The sequence below is a fragment of the Ctenopharyngodon idella genome, chromosome 21 (genome assembly GCF_019924925.1).
Source record: "Ctenopharyngodon idella isolate HZGC_01 chromosome 21, HZGC01, whole genome shotgun sequence".
Taxonomy (NCBI): Eukaryota; Metazoa; Chordata; class Actinopteri; order Cypriniformes; family Xenocyprididae; genus Ctenopharyngodon; species Ctenopharyngodon idella.
This window is the reverse complement of record NC_067240.1, coordinates 5,681,676-5,701,168: the sequence shown is the minus strand read 5'-3', so window position 1 is coordinate 5,701,168 and position 19,493 is coordinate 5,681,676. Positions and strand designations below refer to the sequence as shown.

The following is a 19,493-nucleotide window of genomic DNA, read 5'->3' as shown; positions in this document are numbered from 1 at the left end:
TATGTTTTAACAGTCTTGCTTTAAAAATACACTTCTTTTAAAGGGTTAGTTCACCCAAAAATGAAAATTAATATTAATATTAATATTATAAAGCAACGAGAATATTTTGGTGCGCCAAAAAAAACAAAATAACTACTTATATAGTGATGGCCGATTACAAAACACTGCTTCAGGAAGCTTCGAAGCGTTATGAATCAGCGTGTCAAATCAGCGGTTCAGAGCGCCAAAGTCACATGATTTCAGCAGTTTGGCGGTTTGACACGCGATCCGAATCATGATTTGACACGCTGATTCATAACGCTCCGAACTTCCTGAAGCAGTGTTTTGAAATCGGTCATCACTATATAAGTTGTTATTTTGTTTTTTTGGTGCACAAAAAATATTCTCGTCGCTTTATAATATTAATATTGAACCACTGTACTCACATGAACTGATTTAAATATGTTTTTAGTACATTAATGGATCTTGAGAGAGGAAATGTCATTGCTGGCTATGCAGGCCTCACTGAGCCATCGGATTTCAACAAAAATATCTTAATTTGTGTTCCGAAGATGAATGAAGGTCTTACGGGTGTAGAACGGCATGAGGGTGAGTAATTAATGACATTATTTTCATTTTTGGGTGAACTAACCCTTTAATGTGTTGACTTACATACTAAAGCACATGCAAAGTACTTGAATTTTAACTGTAAAAAGCTGAAGCTGTGAAAATTACGTCGGTTAGAGGTTCTGAATTTCGGTTTCGATTACTTTTCAATTAATCGTCCAGTCCTACTATAGTACATTTTCATGTAAGCTAATGAATTGTAAATAATATGCAATTAAGTGTGCAAAAACATTATATTCAGTTCTCACTCAAGTATAATCTTTTAACTAAGTACTCTTTTATAAAAGTATGCTAAAGTGTACTTCTTTTTCACAAGAGTATGAATGCATTTTTCCTTTCCAATGCGCTACTTTTCCATTGTTTTTCTATGTAAACGCGGTAGACGGACGCGCAAAACCGTTGCGCTCACGTCTTGCGTCTGTTGGAGCGTCTCGCGCGTGACATGGTGTTCTTAAAATGTGGCGCTCGATCCGTTCGACTTTTACAAATGCGTCTCGAGACCTTGCAGTTTTTTTTACCCATTCCACTGCAAAAGCAAAAACGCGTTCTGTGTGAACGAGCCCTTACACTACAGAATACGTTTGATGTAAATTTCATTGTCACAAAGACTTGGACTTTACTTATCAGTCCTCTCTCTGATTGTGAGGTAGGAAGGATTTAAACCTGCAGAAGAACCTGGTGTGACCTGATCCAACATCTAGATCATTGGACTGTGAGCCCCATTCCTATTATACGGGGTTTTAGATATGCCTAGTTAATACATATGTTCCTACATAGTGTGTTGACCTAGTTGTGCAAGAGAGTCACCATAGGCAAAGAGGATTGTGGGAAATGCACCCCGAGAGTGTTCAGAATGATTTGGGCAAAAATGTCAATGCAACACAGAAAACAAAACCTGACAAACAAACACACACACTCAAAATGTCAAAGAATGTTTTGTAGGTATTAGACAGGTGTGTGTTTTTGCTCTCAGCTAAAGGCAGAGCGTAACAAACCGCATGCTTTAACCGTACGATAACTGCCCGATGGCGAAATGTATCCATCTACCACATCTCCTCTATCCTCTTTGATCATTATATCTTTCATCAATTATTCCCAAGAGTCTCCCGCCCCCAACATCTCTCTCTTTCTGTTGTCTTTAGTATGTCTTTCTGTCTACGCAAATTAACTCAGCCTCAGCCAACCAGAGAGCTCCAATTTAGAGCATCAGGAATCTCAGCCAATCAGAATCCATCACTCAATGCACATGGCCAAATTCGTAGCAGCACATCATTTGGGTCATATATAGTTCATCTGAAATACGACGAACTCACAATGAGCTCTGTAGTGACTCATCCAGCAGCGAATGTGCATGTTTGTTTACCATGGTAGCTTCTTTATGAGAGCATGAGAAATGAAAGCAGGCATTCCTCCAGTTATCATTCAACTCTTCAACATGACAGTTATCATTCAATCTCAACATGACAGGAGAGTCAAGGTAACTATATCAAGGTAAGATTGTCTTATTCTTTCTCTTTTCATATATGTGTAGCTTTCTCCATCACTCTCTATATGGTGAGTTACTCTTTTGTCTGATTCAGCTGCTTCAGCTTTATGCATTGTGACACTGACCCAGTTCTACTCAGATCCATTTTGCATATGTAAATGACTGCATTGGCAAATGACTGCAATGCTATTTATAATCTAATTATTATATTAAAAGAAAACAGTATATGACACTTTTCTATATAGGTACTGAATGATTATCATATCCATGTACCATGATATTCAAACTTTGACCATTTTGAATTTAACTGTATTCATGTTACCACAGTATTTCAATGAATACTATGGTACATAATCAAAAAAAGGTGGTACTTTTATACATACCATGGTACTGAATTGTTATCATATCCTTATACCATGGTAAAAGGTTACTTGAAAGAATATCATGGAACATATAAAAACACTGCAATATCACAGTATTTTCTTATATACCATGGTACTGATTTAACACTACTTTCATGTATCAAGTTGTTTCAAAGAATACCATGGTACATAATGAAATAACATACTAATACCACATTATACTTTTATACATACCATGCTACTGAATGATTATCATTTCGATGTACCGTGACAGATTTTTTTTATTTTTTGCAAATTAAATAAAACCATATTATTTTCAATCTCAGCAAAGCTAACACAAATCAGAATGCTTACCCTCTGTATGCTTTTGCATTTTTAATATGAATGAATACCACTAAAGACCATCATACAATAGCAGATGATTGCAACCACATACTTTCTCTCTAAATAATAACGTGCGTTCTCTCAGCATACAATATAATAATAATTATATGGTAAAAAAAAAATCAGCATATATTACACAATCTCTCATTGTGTTCTAATACTGCCTGTTTGATGCTTTTCTTCAAATTAAATTAAAACATTTGAACCTATTTTTTAGCAACTATTACATATAATATTACTTCACTGTTAAAGACCCCACTTGTGGTGAAAATCAAGTATGTTGTTTATATGTCTGTGTGGTGTTTTTAATGTGCTTTAAGAGAAACCATGTGCAAATTCATCAGTCAACACAATTGCTGAGTATTTTCTCCTTAAAACTGCATTGAACCAAAGAGTCTTTAAAACCGCATGCTTTCTGCCGTCACAAACATGTAACCAGTCCCATCAACGTGGGGGTGGGGCTTTTCCACAATGAGCACAAAAACATTTTTAAGAGGGGACAAGAAAAATTGGGTACATTACAGCAATATAGCGGGTGAATTATGTCTATGATGTATATTATGATGAACTATGCCTTTCTCCACTGACTTTCTAAGTGTTTCTAAGGATGGTTAGAAGGCAGCTGTCTGACTCTGAGATGGCGAACTAAATATGTAATTTTGATTATCAAAGATGAGTTTTAAGGGACAAAATTATTGACTGCAGGGGTGTACGTTTTTTGGACCTTTACTGACAATTTCTTGTTTAATCAAAATGGCAAATCTAGATAAGATTCAGCATATTTAACATTGAGTTATGGGCATGCAAATACACATCTGGTGCATTCTGGGAACATTCAACGCTGTCGGTGAGTTTGGATGCATAAGAAACCATCGACCGTTGGCTGTGCCCTGAGATTACCACATACTACACACGTCAACACTCTCTCCTAACAAACCAACCAACATTTTCCTCATTATTACGGCTGCGATATACATTCATTGATGTCGTTGGGTTTAACATGCGAACGACTCACTGACCAATGAGTGCAAACTGCAGAAGGAACACTGGAACAACATTTCAGACACTACATTCGTGACTTCAGACCGAAATATGTACTGACAGACAAAAAACAGTGACATACAGATGTCAAATTATCTGAGAAAACAGCAAAAACCTCTCAAACCTTCACTGAATAAGCACAGGATGGTATAAAACGTAAGGTAAGCAGTGCTGCACTTTTGGTTTTTATTAAACAGCTCTGAATGGAAACAACGCTGAGCTGAATAATGACACTATTATCTTCTGTTTTATATTCTTTACAGCTGAATTTGTTTCATAATTGAAGAATTTTACAACATTAACACTGTTATGTTTGTTTTTTTATTAATGTGAAGCTGCTTTGAAACAATCTTGTATTAAGTTCTATATAAATAAATGTGTTTTGACTAGGGATGCACCGATCCGATACTCAGATCGGGTATCGGCTCTGATATTGCCATTTTTGCCGAATCGGGTATCGGCCGGATGGGACCGATCCAAATCCGATATTGTGCGTATACTAATCTGTGTTATTGTTAAGCCCCACAAAAGGCACAAAAACATTAAAAAGCACCATAAAGTTTCTGTGCACTATATTCGAAGTGTTGAGAAGCCATTCCATAGTTTAATTTGAGGTTCAGAAAAATATTTAAGTCGTTAAATTAAAGTTCACGTAAATGCCTCCCTCCGCTGCGGCTGTCAGTCATTCTCAATTCAGCATTTAAATTGCGTGTCGCGTTCGGTTACGACAGTCAACACAATGAAACTCTTTCCAAGATGATTCAATGTTTCTATTATTATTCTTCATCTGTAGACAAAGATACCGGTAATACAATACGCATCAGTATATCTTCACTTTGTGCTTTTAACTTTTCAGTGCGGAGCGCTGCCGCTGCGCGCTGCGACTCCATGATGCTTCAAGCGCGTCATTCTGCACATGGGATGCGCATAAGCGCTTTGTGCCGCTCTGTATGGGAGCCGTTCATATTATAATACTTTTGCGCAATGAAAGAGTACCTTTTTATAAGTACTTGGGCATTTGGATTGATGATAAGCTTTTGTTTAATGTACATATTGCTAATCTAATCAGGAAACTCAAACTGAAGCTTGGCTTTTATTTTAGAAATAAATCTAATTTTACTTTTAAGACCAAAAAGAAACTTGTAGAAGCTACCTTTCTAACTGTGCTTGATTATGGTGATATATTATACATGCATGCAGCCTCTTCTATTTTAACATGCCTTGACTCGGTATACCATGCTTCACTGCGTTTTATTACAAATGCAAAATCCCGTACTCATCATTGCATTTTATATGAGATGGTGGGTTGGACATCATTATCTATACGTAGAAAACAGCACTGGTGCATTTTTATTTATAAAGCAATGTTAGGTAAACTTCCAGCTTATCTCTGCACTCTTCTTTGTCTTTGTTCTGGCAATTACCAGCTACGATCTTCCAAGTGTTTGCTTTTTAACATACCACGAGTTTGTACAGAACTGGGGAAAACTGCTTTTTCATACTATGCACCCTGGGCATGGAATAATTTGCAAAAAGATCTAAAACTAGATAAATTTGTGTCTATTGGTGAATTTAAATGCATTACAAAGAGAGTGGTATTGGAAGCTTGTGATTGTTTTTGTTGAGAGGATGTGTTTGAATATTGTTGTAATGTGTACTTGTTGTATTTTAAAATTGTTTTACTGTTTGGCTGTTACCTTGGCCAGGTCTCTCTTGTAAAAGAGATTGTAAATCTCAATGAGACTTCCTGGTTAAATAAAGGTAAAATAAAAAAAATAAATAAAAAAGATTGTTAATAGCATTTTTTGTTCTGTCCTATATATCATATGTTGGCTGCCTCATTAAAAAAAAAAAAAAAAAAACTCTGCTATAAATTTAAAAGAAATCTTTTAATTTTATAGTATATATTTATATATAAATATATTTAGTTTATGTCATGTATGACTCAAACATTCATGAAAAACAAGCCATGAGTCATGGATGAAGGAGTCAGCTGGACTTCTGTTTATTTTGAATGTCTACCAAGCTAGTGAAGCTTGCACTGATGCACATTTATTTAATAAATAATTCACTACATTTGTGTCTGTTTGTTATTTTGTTTTACAAAGTTAGGAAAGTAATGTTTAAGTCAAGCCTGATGCCTTGCACAAAAGAATGATCCCAGTTTCTTCCACACAGTGAGGCATACAGTTTATTAGGTAATTTAGCACTTTTTTTATTATTATTACTTGAATATCGGATCGGTATCGGCCGATACTGAATCCCAGGTATCGGAATCGGTATCGGAAGCGAAAAAGGTGGATCGGAGCATCCCTAGTTTTGACTTGACTAGAATACTTGATTCTGATTGGTTAACCGCAGCATTCAGCAGTCAAAAATGTTAATACGACACTAAATTGTATAATTTACTGTTGTGTAAAATTACAACATTAAAAATATTACATTCAATATAATATTAAATATTATAATACTGTAAAATAAAAAAAAAACCCAATCACAAAAATGCTTTTAGCCAATCAGAGCCTTACAATTCCTGCTTGTTTACATATTGTGTCTGATTGCTGACCTAACTTTGACTCCACAGCCACAGGGAGTGAAGGTGATGTCACGTGTGTGTGTGTGTGTGTGTGTGTGTGTGTGTGTGTGTGTGTGTGTGTGTGTGTGTGTGTGTGTTCTTCTGACGCTTTACAACTTAATTGGTTTCTCACATAAATCAACTACTTTCTCTAACAGTGTTCGACCCTGACTTGTGCAGCTTTACAACAGCATGTATCACAGAAAGACTTGTTGGCAACATAAGATCAGAAGCTCCTGAACTAATTTTGACCCCTACAACATGCACTTTCACCACAGCTTTGGAGAACTATTCTGTCTGAAAGTACGGAGCCCCGGACATGACATGAAGGGGAAAAAAAAAAAAAATAGTAGGCTAAATCGTGCGCACGATTTACTAATTCGTTCCCTCCATTTACTAAATTGTGCGTACGATTTACTATTTCATTCCCTCGATTTCCTAAAACGTGTGCACAATTTACTATTTCATTCCCTTGATTTACTAAAATGTGCGCAAAATTTACTATGTTATTCCCTCGATTTACTAAAACGTGTGCAAAATTTACTATTTCGTTCCCTCGATTTATAAATCATGCACATGATTTCTAAATCGATGGAGTGAAATACGGAGCCCCGCACATGACATGCAAGAAAAAAAAAGTACTAATTCGTTCCCTCGATTTACTAAATTGTGCACACGATTTACTATTTAATTCCCTCGATTTACTACAACGTGCGCAAAATTTACTATTTCATTCCCTTGATTTACTAAAACGTGTGCACAATTTACTATTTCATTCCCTTGATTTACTAAAATATGCGCAAAATTTACTATTTTATTCCCTCGATTTACTAAAAAGTGTGCACAATTTACTATTTTGTTCCCTGGATTTATAAATCATGCACATGATTTATAAATCGATGGAACGAAATACGAGCCCCGCACATGACATGCAAGAATTTTTTTTTACAAATTCGTTCCTTCGATTTACTAAAACGTGCGCAAAATTTACTATTTTATTCCCTCGATTTACTAAAACGTGCGCAAAATTTACTATTTTATTCCCTCGATTTACTAAAACGTGTGCACAATTTACTATTTTATTCCCTCGATTTACTAAAACGTGTTCACAATTTACTATTGTGTTCCCTCGATTTATAAATCATGCACATGATTTATAAATCGATGGAACGAAATAGTAAATCATGCGCACGATTTAGTAAATCGAGAGAACAAATTAGTAATTTTTTTTTTTGTGCGGGTCTCCGTATGAAAGTGTTTGAGACACAAAGCACAGAAATGAGTGTGCAATATAGCCAGTAGGTGGCAGCATGGAGATCATTCGGCGTTTCCTTACCTGTGTCATCCTGGAGGGAGTTCTCTTCATAAAAACCTGCAGATGAGGGAAAGAGTGAGAGAATATGAGGGGAAGAGAAAAGAGGACATTAGGAAGATGATATTTATACAGCAGAATTACAAAATTTCTTTAAAAAGAGATTCTATTTATAGAATATGTTAGTGAGCTAAATGCCAGTCATTACTAAATTTGACTGTTAAGCCCTGGGTATACTTCATTCTCGCAAAGTATACTTCACTTGACTCGTACGCGTACACGGGCGTTCGACGCATGCGCAGTTTTGAGCAATCTCTCATCACGAGTTACAACCCATGTAAATATATTTGTATTCTTTCATGCTAGAGTTGTACAAATGAGGGTACTTTCTAACCTCTTTTTTTTTTAGATTTTTAATTTAAGAAAGACTATGTTTAATTTTTTTCGGTCCTCCACAATGGGTTCCGCCACATCTGTAGCATTGACCAATAGGAGCACAAAAGCTCTTCCACATACAGCTTTCAAACATGGCGAAATGAAAGAGAGACAATGTTATTGGTGCTGCTAGGAGGAATTATGCAATGGAGGAAAGGTTTATGGAGATATGTCAACAATACTTCTGCCTTTATGATGTTTCCTCAAAGGACTACCATGACAGAGTGAAAAAAGATAAATGCTGGCGAACCTTAGCGAAGGCGCTTCAGCAATCCGTTGAGAAATGGAATTAGCATTAAGCTAACACGCCGCTTTGTTAGCTATTGTTTGTTTACATTCTTGTTTCTGGAAGTCAGTTGCTAATTCCGCCTACTCAATGACGTCATGCATGTCTTTAAACACGACAAGTGATGATTGGTCGGGACCAGTGTTGGGGGTAACGCACTGAGTTACGTAATCAGATTACTTTTTTCAAGTAACTAGTAAAGTAACACATTACTTTTTCAATTTACAACAAAATATCTAAGTTACTTTTTCAAATAAGTAACACAAGTTACTTTGTTTTCACATTTATTGACCGACAGCTCTCCTGTCCCCATGTTGAGAGAAATAAAGTGTAGAGGTGTGCGCTGTGTAAACATTATTGTAGTTCTAGACTAAATGTGAACATGCATTTACTCATCTCACTTGCATGAAAACATTTCAGTATTCCTCAAAAGGAATAAAAACAGAGAAATGCAATCTCAGAATTTTATGCAATCCTGTAATAATTAAATATATTAAATTACACAAATATAATATATGTATTTAATCTCACTTTGTTAACCAATGTCTTTGCTGCTGACCTTCAATGATCTAATACAACATACTAATCAGCAAAAATTACTTTAGATTAGATTTAGAAATAAGAGTGTTTAACTTCCTTCTCCTGTATTCTATTCTTCTTTAATCCAGAATGGCAGCACAACTGAATGGTTTGTTTGAGCTGCGCCCTCTACTGTACAGGTGTAACTATGCATTTCCTTCAGCCTGAAGCTTATTCATTTCACCTTTGTTGTAAAGGGTTTGTTAAAAAACAAACAAGCAAGCCTGTCCCAGATGAGAAAAAGTAACGCAAAAGTAATGTAACACAATTAGTTACTTTTTTAGGGAGTAACGCACTATTGTGATGCATCACTTTTAATAGTAATTTTCCCCAACACTGGTCAGGACATTTCTTGTCCATGGCAAGAATTTAGAAGTCAAAACCGCTTATTCTGAAAAAAGTAACTATCGTAACAGAAAAAAATTATTGTATAGTCTGAACCCGGTATAAAGGGTAAATTTACTTTAAATTCAGTATCTTGTAGCTTCAAAAAAAAAAAAAAAATAATAATTTAATGTGATACGAGTAAATAATGACAGAATTTTCATTAAACTATTCCTTTAAATTCCTTCAATAAATATGTTTGCAGGAATTTCAGCCATTATCATCATCTTTTTCATGCTGTAATGAATGTTAAAATGTTCTTATGATGGACTCACTTAAACATTGCACAGTAGTTCATCTTACCACATAGAACATCAAGACAGCTTTAAAACAAAGCCTCTTCTCATTCCTAAAACAACACTTTCTCTATCTATCTTTCTCTCATACACACACACACACACACACCCATCTGCCCAGTCCTCTCACTTCTGTCCCTCAGGACACGACCTTCGTGACCTCTACAGAAACCGCCACGTGTGTGTGTGTATGAGTGTGATATCTTCGGCTCGCTGGCAGCTGCAGATTTTTGATCTGCCACACGCAGGGCATCTCACACACACTCCAAGAAATCCACGGCATATGGTGGACCAGAACACACACGCACTCCACCAACCACAGGCTCCTTGAAGATAATCTAATATCTATGATGGCTGTAGGCCGTTGGTATTGAGCTACAGTAGCAAATAAGGCACCGTCTGCCTTCTGTGCCACACACATTTTCTCACTCCATCGGGTCAATAAGCTACAGTATTTAGATACTAGGCCATGTTAAGCAGGTTAAGGTATTCAGGGTTGGTTCTGTTTATAGTGCCACTAATACTGGTTCACCAAAATGTTTTGTCAGTTATTTATACACATGCAGTGGCTACAAAAAGCACTTGGATGCTTCAGCCATAATTAAAAATGTCTGAATGTCATTGCATCTGAGAGCAAAAAAATCTAAACAAGTCGCATTTGCATGTTCCACTAAAGTTTGACAACCAGAAATTATACATTATAATATTAATATCAGTATATCTATTGTTTTATTATTAAAAGCCTTTTGTGAAATGTTTTTATTCAAAATAATAAATCAAATATCATATAAGAAATAAAAATATTTGGTACGTGGCTCAATCATTTAAATTTAAAGGTGCAATATGTAAGAATTTTGCAGTAAAATATCCAAAAACCACTAGGCCAGTGTTATATATTTTGTTCACTTGAGTACTTACAATATCCCAAATGTTTCCAACTATTTGTAAATCATGAGAAAATTGCAATTTTAACCAAGGCTCCGGGACTTCATACTACAGTAACGTTAATAATCGCATCCATGAACATGATTTCTTCCCGAGTCCTATCGCGATTATTTCCACCGCAGTGAGGTGAAGACCACATGTCCCAAGATTCCGCGCTCAAACTTGGCATCATCAAGCTACGCCTTTGTTTTGAATCAAGCCTCTAGCGACCTCTAGCGGACAGAACATTTTACATATTGCACCTTTAATGCAATTAAATTCATATATTTTTGTGTAACTTTAAAATGTGCAAATACTTTTTGTGTCACTAAATACATATTGAGAAAATGACATTTTATTGACATGATTTTAATGATGGAAAATAAAGATTTTTTTTATAAATAATAAATATACTGATATTAATATCAATAAATATACATTTATAACTAATGATAGCAACTGAAAATATTTTAATAAATAATAGATACTGAAATTAATATCAATAAATGTGTATTTTATATAAAATATAAAAGACAATTTCATGATAGCAAATGAAAATGTTTTTATAAATAATAATAAATATAGCAATATTAATATGAATTAATGTTTATTTTATTCACAATTTAAATGACAATTTAATTATAGTAAATGTTTTATAACAAATAAAAATATCTATATTATCAATAGACATGTATTGTACATACAATTTAAATGACAATTCTATGATAGCAAATGGAAATATTTTTTATAATTGCTAATAAATATATGAATATTAATATCAATAAATGTCTTTTATTTACAATTTGTCAATTTAATGATAGCAAAGGACACGTTTTATTAGTAATAAGTAGATATATAAAATACTGATATTAAAATCAATAAAGGTTTTTATATACATATAATTTATATGGCTTTAACTGAGCAGATGCAGATTGTCTCAAAAAACAAATACTGGCTCAACTGACCAGGCTGATAAATCACTCTACCAATTTACATCATAAATTGAAGTTCAGGAGAAGCAATTGAAAAGACTGTAAGTTAAGAACTGCATTGCACCATCTGTATGCATGTAGTACAAATGCACACACACACACATACACACACACACACACACACACACAATGGGTTTCCATGTTTTATGGGGACTTTCCATAGACATGATTTTTATACTATACAAAGTGTATATTCTGTCCCCTAACCCTCCCCATTACAGAAAACTTTCTGCACTTTTACATTCCCAAAAAAAAAAAAAAAAAAAAACATGACTTAGTATGATGTATAAGCTGTTTTCCTCATGGGTACTAAATAATTGCCCACAAGGGCAAGGATTACAGATATTGCCATCTTTGTGGGGACATTTAGGGTTTACCAGGACCACACACACACAGTCACAGACAGGCAGCAATATACAGGTATAGAGACATATGCACACAAACACACACACACACACACACACACACACACACACACACACACACACACACATACCAACACCCCACCCCCAGCCTTCAGGAGAAAAGGATGAGGCTGCCCAGATGTCTTCTGTTCCACTTGGCTGATGGAAAGAAAGAGGGATCAGGAGGGGAGGTGTACAGATGTAGTAGTGAAATGTAACCTGAATATCCATTTATTTTCTATTTTCCAGGGCTTCATCATTCAGATCCAAGGACATGAGATCCCAGCCAACCCCCTGCGCCTCTGCTCATCACAATGTGTGTGTGCGCATGGCTATTTAGGCCTGAATTTAAGATTTGTATTTGAATTGCATATGAAAACTCTGGATTACACCATTTTAACATAAACAAAATAATAAACATAATATGATGCATATTTGACAATCATACATATGAAACGGGTAAGATTTCTGCACTCAAAAAATCTTGGTTTATTAGTAGCTCTTTACAACTATTTGATTTTATTTAAACAATCATATTTTCAAAATGCATGTATTTAAAATGTTTATAAGCAGCATAAATCTGTTCATTGCGAAAACAATTACATTTATTCAGGAAACAGGCAGTATTTAGTTCAAATGTATGAGATTGAAACAAATTGGATTTATTGATGATAAATATATAAACCTGGTTACTGTGTATTCAAAACACATTCAGTTTACTTGTGCTATAACAGAAATCGTATCTGTTTTGTACCGGTTTCATTTATGTATGACTTAAAAATATGCATTATACATTACGTTTATAAGTTTATGTTAAAACAGTGTAATTCAAATGGATGGAAAATGTATATGCAATTCAAAAACATAAATCTTAAATTTTGTAATGAGGAAAATAGTATAATAATAGCTTTCGCTCTTACTTTTACTATTCCGTTGTTAAATTCCTGTAATTAAAGAAATTCAGCTGTTCACTATTAATGCTTAAGGGTTGGCCTAGAGTTTTCAACAAAACCTTAACATTGAAAGCCTGACCCGAGACATATCTAGATACCATAAGTTGCGTTGGATTTTCTACTGTACTTTAAAATGAAAATAACCCCAAGCTTTACTCACCCTCAAGCCATCCTAGGTGTATATGCCTTTCTTCTTTCTGATGAACACAATCGGAGTTATATTAATAAATATCCTGATGCATCCAAGCTTTATAATAAACAGGACCGGGACCAACGAGTATGAAGCTCAAGAAAGTGCATCCATCCATTATGAACATACTCCACACTGGGGGTTAAAAAAGGCCTTCTGAAGCGAAGCGATGCGTTTGTGTAAAAAAAAATACCCATATTTATAAAGTAAAATATCTAGCTTCCACCAGACCGCCTTCCGTATTCAATTTACAAAGAAAGTGTGAAACTCTCACAGTTCAAAACGCTTATGCTACATCCTTCGCCTTCCGTATTCAAATTACGAAAAAAGTGTAACTGACGCGACGTCATCCTTTAAGAAGTGCCTGAACTTTGGCGTTGGTCCATCTATCACTTTTTTTCCATGTCCGTGGAGTAAATATATAGGCTATAAACTGTGTATTTACACAGCTTTTTAAAAAAGCGGGGGGGGCGGTGATTCGCATGTGTTCGGCCAATCAACGTACACTGGTAGTTCCTATTAATCTGGGTTAGACCCTACTCTGAAGGTGCTAATTTAGTTCCCTCAAAAGGCATTCCTAGAACTAAATTCATTCCCAGTTCCTGTGGTGCGAACGTGCCAAAAAGCGCGCACTTCCGCCAATATTTATATTCAAGCACCAAATGCGAGTAAAAAATGATGTTGGCGAGTATATGAAACACTGTCAATCGCCGGTTGGCCAATAATATTTTTATAAATTCTAACAATGCAAAATTGTGAGAACATGAACAAACAAATGTGAATGATGCTCAGGACAATTGACAGGCCAGTGCTGCATCGTCACGAAAGTTTAATTCTATCTGGGAAGTTTTCTGTGTGCAAACATCCGACGCCTGCGCCCAGATACAGCGTGTGAATACTGAATTGAGCTCTCTTTCACTTCTTCTTGCGCTTAAACAGACATATTCAAACAAAATTATGTCAAAATGCCAGTCTTGGCAAGTATCTATAGTCAGTTATGTCTTAACTGAACATAAAGAGTTGAGAAAGAAAACGCACGTGAAACAGTATATTGTATATTTAGCTCTTAAAGTGACAGCAGCCTAATATGCTGCTGTCTGTATTTTCAATGTTAATCAAACAACAAAAGATAAATTTCTCTTGACTGAATAGCTTTTGTAACTTTAATAAGGATTAATCTATGTTTCATGGCTGGTAAAAAATATTAATGGCTGGTAAAAGTCACCAGCCATTGGCAGGTGTGGCAAAAAGTTAGTTTTAGGGCCTAGTTATATACCTATAGGAACTATAAAAAGGTTCCTCTGGTGCGAAAACCCCTAAAGAATAAGTTCTGGGCACTTTTAACTTGGCCCAAAAACTACTCACACATCGATGGTTCCATGAAGAACCTTTAACATCCATGGAACCTTTCCATTGAACAAAAGGTTCTTTATAGTGGAAAAGGTTCATTAGATTTTAAAATGTTCTTTAAATAAAAAAAAAAAACATGGTTCTTTTAAGAAAAGGTTCTTTAAGAACCCAACACGGTTCTTCTATGGCATCTCTGCGAAAATCCCCTTTTGGAATCTTTATTTTTAAGAGTGAAGAACATCATGATAGTGACATTTGTACAGGCGCAACTACTCACATTTTCTTCACAACATGTAAAAATCTAGTTAAAAGATAAACAGAATCTAGTTAATAGATAAAATAATCATTTTAATTTCTGCATTTAATTGCGTATTATCAAAATAAGATACAATTCCAACTAGATGAAAAAGAAAATGTTACGCTGAACATCTTTTTAAGATGTTACGTTATCTATAAAAAAAACCTAAAACCTAAAATGTATAGAAAACAGATACAACACCATTAAAATGCAATAAAGGTTTTCTGTTTTAAAAACGCACATAATATTGTAAAATGAACTTTTGAAAAGCTCTGGGGCTGAATGAATCTACCTGTTCGACTTGTCCGTCAAAGTTTCTATGGCAACAAGGGGGTCAAAACAAGAGGTCATGGAATGACTAGTGTTAGGGGGGTTTTATGATCCCTGTGTGGGTGGGTGGACAGGAAGTTTATCTTCTATGTGTTTATGATGTGTGTTTGTTTATTTGTGGGGGAAGGGCTACCAACCTTAAAGACTAAATCTCAAATCAAACACACACACACACACACACACACACAAATATCTTAGTGAGGACATTGCATAGACTTCCATTGATTTTATATCAGGTCAATTATATTTTCTATCACCTAACCCAACCCCTACTCCTAAACCTACCATTACAGAAACGTGCAAAACACTAGATTTAAATATAAACATCTTTTGGCTGATTTATAAGCTTTTTAAACTAGTGAGGACCAGTCAAATATCCTCACTAGTGGGTTGTGAAAGTATTTCACAATTTAAGTGAGGACATTTACTCCTCACAAGTATAGTCAAAACAAGTACACACACACACACACACACACACACACACACACACACACACACGTTTCAATGTTTTATGGGGACTTTCCACAGACATAATGATTTTTAAACTGTATATTTTGTCCCCTAAACCTTCAAAAAACTTAATTTACTATGATTTATAAGCAGTCTTCCTCATGGGGACCAAAAATATTACTGGTATTACTATCCTTGTGCGGGACATTTTGTCCCCAAACGTAGTGAATAAATACCTGAACCACACACACACAAACTCTCCTTCACCTAATTGTGCAATGTTTTGCTTTATAAAAGCTTGATTTATAGAAATCACTAAAAATGTATTATTCCTAACTCTATAGTGAAAAATGTTGCATATAATACACATACATGTTGGCTTCTCCTTCCTCTCTTTTTCCGCTCTGTAAGGTCAGTGAGAGGAGAAAGGTCACTCAGAAGTGAAAGGTCAAGGCTGTTGACTATACAGTTGTACTCTGGTATGTGCAGTGACCAATCCAGTGTTGCTATAGCAATGCTGATCATCTAGACTTGATCATCTTGAAGTGTTGAATTGAGGAGTTTCAGTTTGCTAAAAATTGAAACAGCATCGTGTTCAGTTTGTACGCGTTTGTGTTGTTCACAGTTGCGGTGTGTGCGCAACTACGCATATCTGTGCCAAACAGATGCTGGAAATGCAGCTGTAAAAGCTGGGAAGTCCTTTGTGTTTGCTAAAAACAAGCTGGTCATCTCAGAGTGTATGTGTGTTTCCTTCTTGGGAAATTAACAAAATTGGACTGAAGGGTTTTCTCTCTTAAAAAAAAAACACATTTGCGGACACTTGCACATGTACAAGTACAAATATTATAAAAAAGATTTACACTATGCATGGATGATAATATGCAAATGACACCAATTTGCATACTTATGCAATATTCTATGACATTTTGTAGTATTAATAGTGTGAGTAGTGTGTTCACACTGAAAATTACACAGAAAAAAAAAGAAGTGTGGAATGTTGGACACTTAAGTGTCATAGCTTTAATGACGTGGTTGGGGGGACTATCAGACTTCAATGTTGAATGACAAAATAACCATATACAATTCATATACTTTATGGATGAATACATAGTGCATAAATACATACTGTATAGTGCATCATTTGGGACGCAATTACAGAAAATTAACCTTACTATTTAACCTTATTATCCCATTCATTACTTGAAAGGTTTGGGATTTATAAAAAGAAGCATAATATTACACTTCATTACAATATTAATGATAAAGAATGGCTTAAAAGTCCGTTTTTGATTCCAAATTCTCTTGCTTAGGGGAACAAATGCTCACATAAAGAAACAAAGTATCAAAGACAAAACATTGTAGTGTTTGAGTTTGACAAAATAGTAAAAAAAAAACCTCTAATATAAAGCCATTCTTCATCAGTTGAACGAATTTACATTTTATACTGTACAAAGTCACCCATAAATGTGGAAACATCTAAATTAACTGTTTTTTAAAAAGTCAGAAAAAATTATTTAATATGACTGAATCAAAGTATAAACGTATAAAGTATAAAACTTTCTTAACACTTACCCCACAAATGTAGTGACACATTATTCATAATTTTAACTGAATATATGCCAACATCAATCATTCATTCCGTTCAGACAGTAAATGTTAAATCATTCTCTTATTACCAGTAAATCTGATACAGCTCTATCCAGAGGGTCAGGACATGAGCCTGATCTAACAGAGCAGACACTCGTGATTAATTACATAGCAGGAAAAAGAAAAAAAAAAATCCACTTTCTGCACTAACTTCACTTTTTTTTTTTTTTAACTTATAACCAGGGCCTTAATTACAAGGGAACACAAACCCTTGAATAAAATTATATCAGTAATAGACTGACTGTTTATTATTATTATTATTAAATGGTTACATTTGGTGCCCTCAATCCTGAGAATGCAGTGGCATCCTTGGACTGTAAACTGCAATATCTTTCCAATGATATTAGGACCACCAATTACCAAAATGACCATATGGGCTTTAGCAGTAAATACAGCATATTCTACTTTAAGTAGAATATGTATTCTATATACTATACTATATATATATATATTATATATATATTTATATAGAGAGAGAGAGAGAGAATCTGTTATTCTGCCTACACTGTTTTCAGAAACACCACTGATTAAAAATGTTACAGCTGGTTGTTTGTTGTCATTGACGTGTTTTTGTGGCGCTCGAGGGTGATTCGCTCAAGTTCAAAAGTTCATCTTTTACGATTCCTCGCGGACGTGCATATAAAAAACATTCCTCAGCAGCGCTTTAAAAGACCTCACTGTCCCCAAACTCCAGCTCTATACGTCCATTCATCACATTACACACACATTTTACTCCATAGGCTACAAGGGGTAAAACTACAGATTGCATTAACATTGCTGAGCATTAAAATACACTAGTTATTTATATTAAACCTGGGAAAGTTAATTAGAGAGACAAAAGCCTACATACTTTGCCTGAATTTTGACCTCATACATTAAATAAGATTCAGAACTGTATTTGAAACACCTTAATTGTCTTCTGAGACTGAATAACTGTGCACGGGCACCAGAAACTCACCGCTGCTGCTCAGTAATTTGTCCCGTTTGGAGAAGTCAAATCCGTTGGGTCGGTTCTCCACCTCCATCCTCCTGTAGATGAACTGAGCGAGCGTGTCTCTCTGCGGTCCGCCTGCACTCTGAGCTCTGACCTCTGAGAGCCCTCTGCTCTCCGCGCGCTCATGTCAAGCGCTCATGTCAGCGTGAAAACACCTTGCTCGGGTCACATGACGACACGCCCCCGTGTCGCCATCTGGGATTTGCAGTTCAAGTGGAGATAGATAGATAGATAGATAGATAGATAGATAGATAGATAGATAGATAGATAGATAGATAGATAGATATAATAAACAAGGACAGCCTTTACGAACTCTAGAGTAAGGTTTTTAGACATTCTGTAAACTAATAGTAATAAAGTTTATAAGGGAATGACAGAAAACAGTCAATCCAACGGCGCTTCTCGCTGTCACTCAAAAGTTTTACTGTCCTCTGCTGCCGCCCAGTGGTCATTTACATCAATACATCTGTCATTGAGGTTTTGAAGAATGTCTGACATCAAACCAAGAGGACCAGAAAAAATAAAAGCATAACAATTGGAAAGTTTCACATTCATAAATTGAAATGGTCTGACTCCAAACCAAATTTTTCTCACTTTAAAATGATTTCAAACTTTATTGTAAGGTTTTAATTGTGAAGTTAAAAAGGCAACGAGAACCAATTAACATTGTGAGCAAGTATGATGTTGCAAAAAGTGCCCTTGATTATGTTATGTGCCCTTGATTATGAATCTTGATTATGTTATGTTATGTTATGTTATGTTATATAGGCTATATTTCGTTTTTATTGTATTGCTCAAGTATTGGTTTATTATTACTACTGTTTTTTTCACCTTACCGTTTAATGAATATTTCTCGTATTTTTCAGTGTAGCTATTGTTCTTGTAAATTGCATTTATAAAAATATATAAAACATAAAAAAATCAAAACTATAAACCTTTATCATAATCTAAATATTCAGTATAAAGATTCAATGTCGTTAAATCGTAGGCTGAACTATGAAAAACTTTTTACAATTATTACAATTTTTTAAACTATATTTATCTATATAAAGAATGAAATTTTAATACTTATTGCGTGAAAATTATTTATATTAATCCTAAAACAAATGTCGACATTCCCACAATTGTGTCGTCATTTCCGCCACGGCAACTACTTTTTTATTTGTTTTTATTATTTTTTTTTTTTTTTCACCCTTTAAATTTGAACTTGGTTAT

At 34.9% G+C, this 19,493-nt stretch overlaps 1 protein-coding gene across 1 annotated transcript in view; it reads right to left on the bottom strand.

Annotated features, from left to right (window-relative positions):
- Positions 1-18,449, bottom strand: part of nr6a1b (nuclear receptor subfamily 6, group A, member 1b) — a 36,760-nt gene extending 18,311 nt beyond the window's left edge. Inside the window, exons 1-2 of the mRNA XM_051877161.1 lie at positions 18,243-18,449; positions 7,791-7,826 (exon numbers count right to left, since the gene is read on the bottom strand). Of these exons, the coding sequence (XP_051733121.1) occupies positions 7,791-7,826; positions 18,243-18,309 (103 nt within the window). The 5' untranslated portion in view covers positions 18,310-18,449. The remainder of the gene's footprint in view (positions 1-7,790; positions 7,827-18,242) is intronic.
- Positions 18,450-19,493: the final 1,044 nt, after the last annotated feature.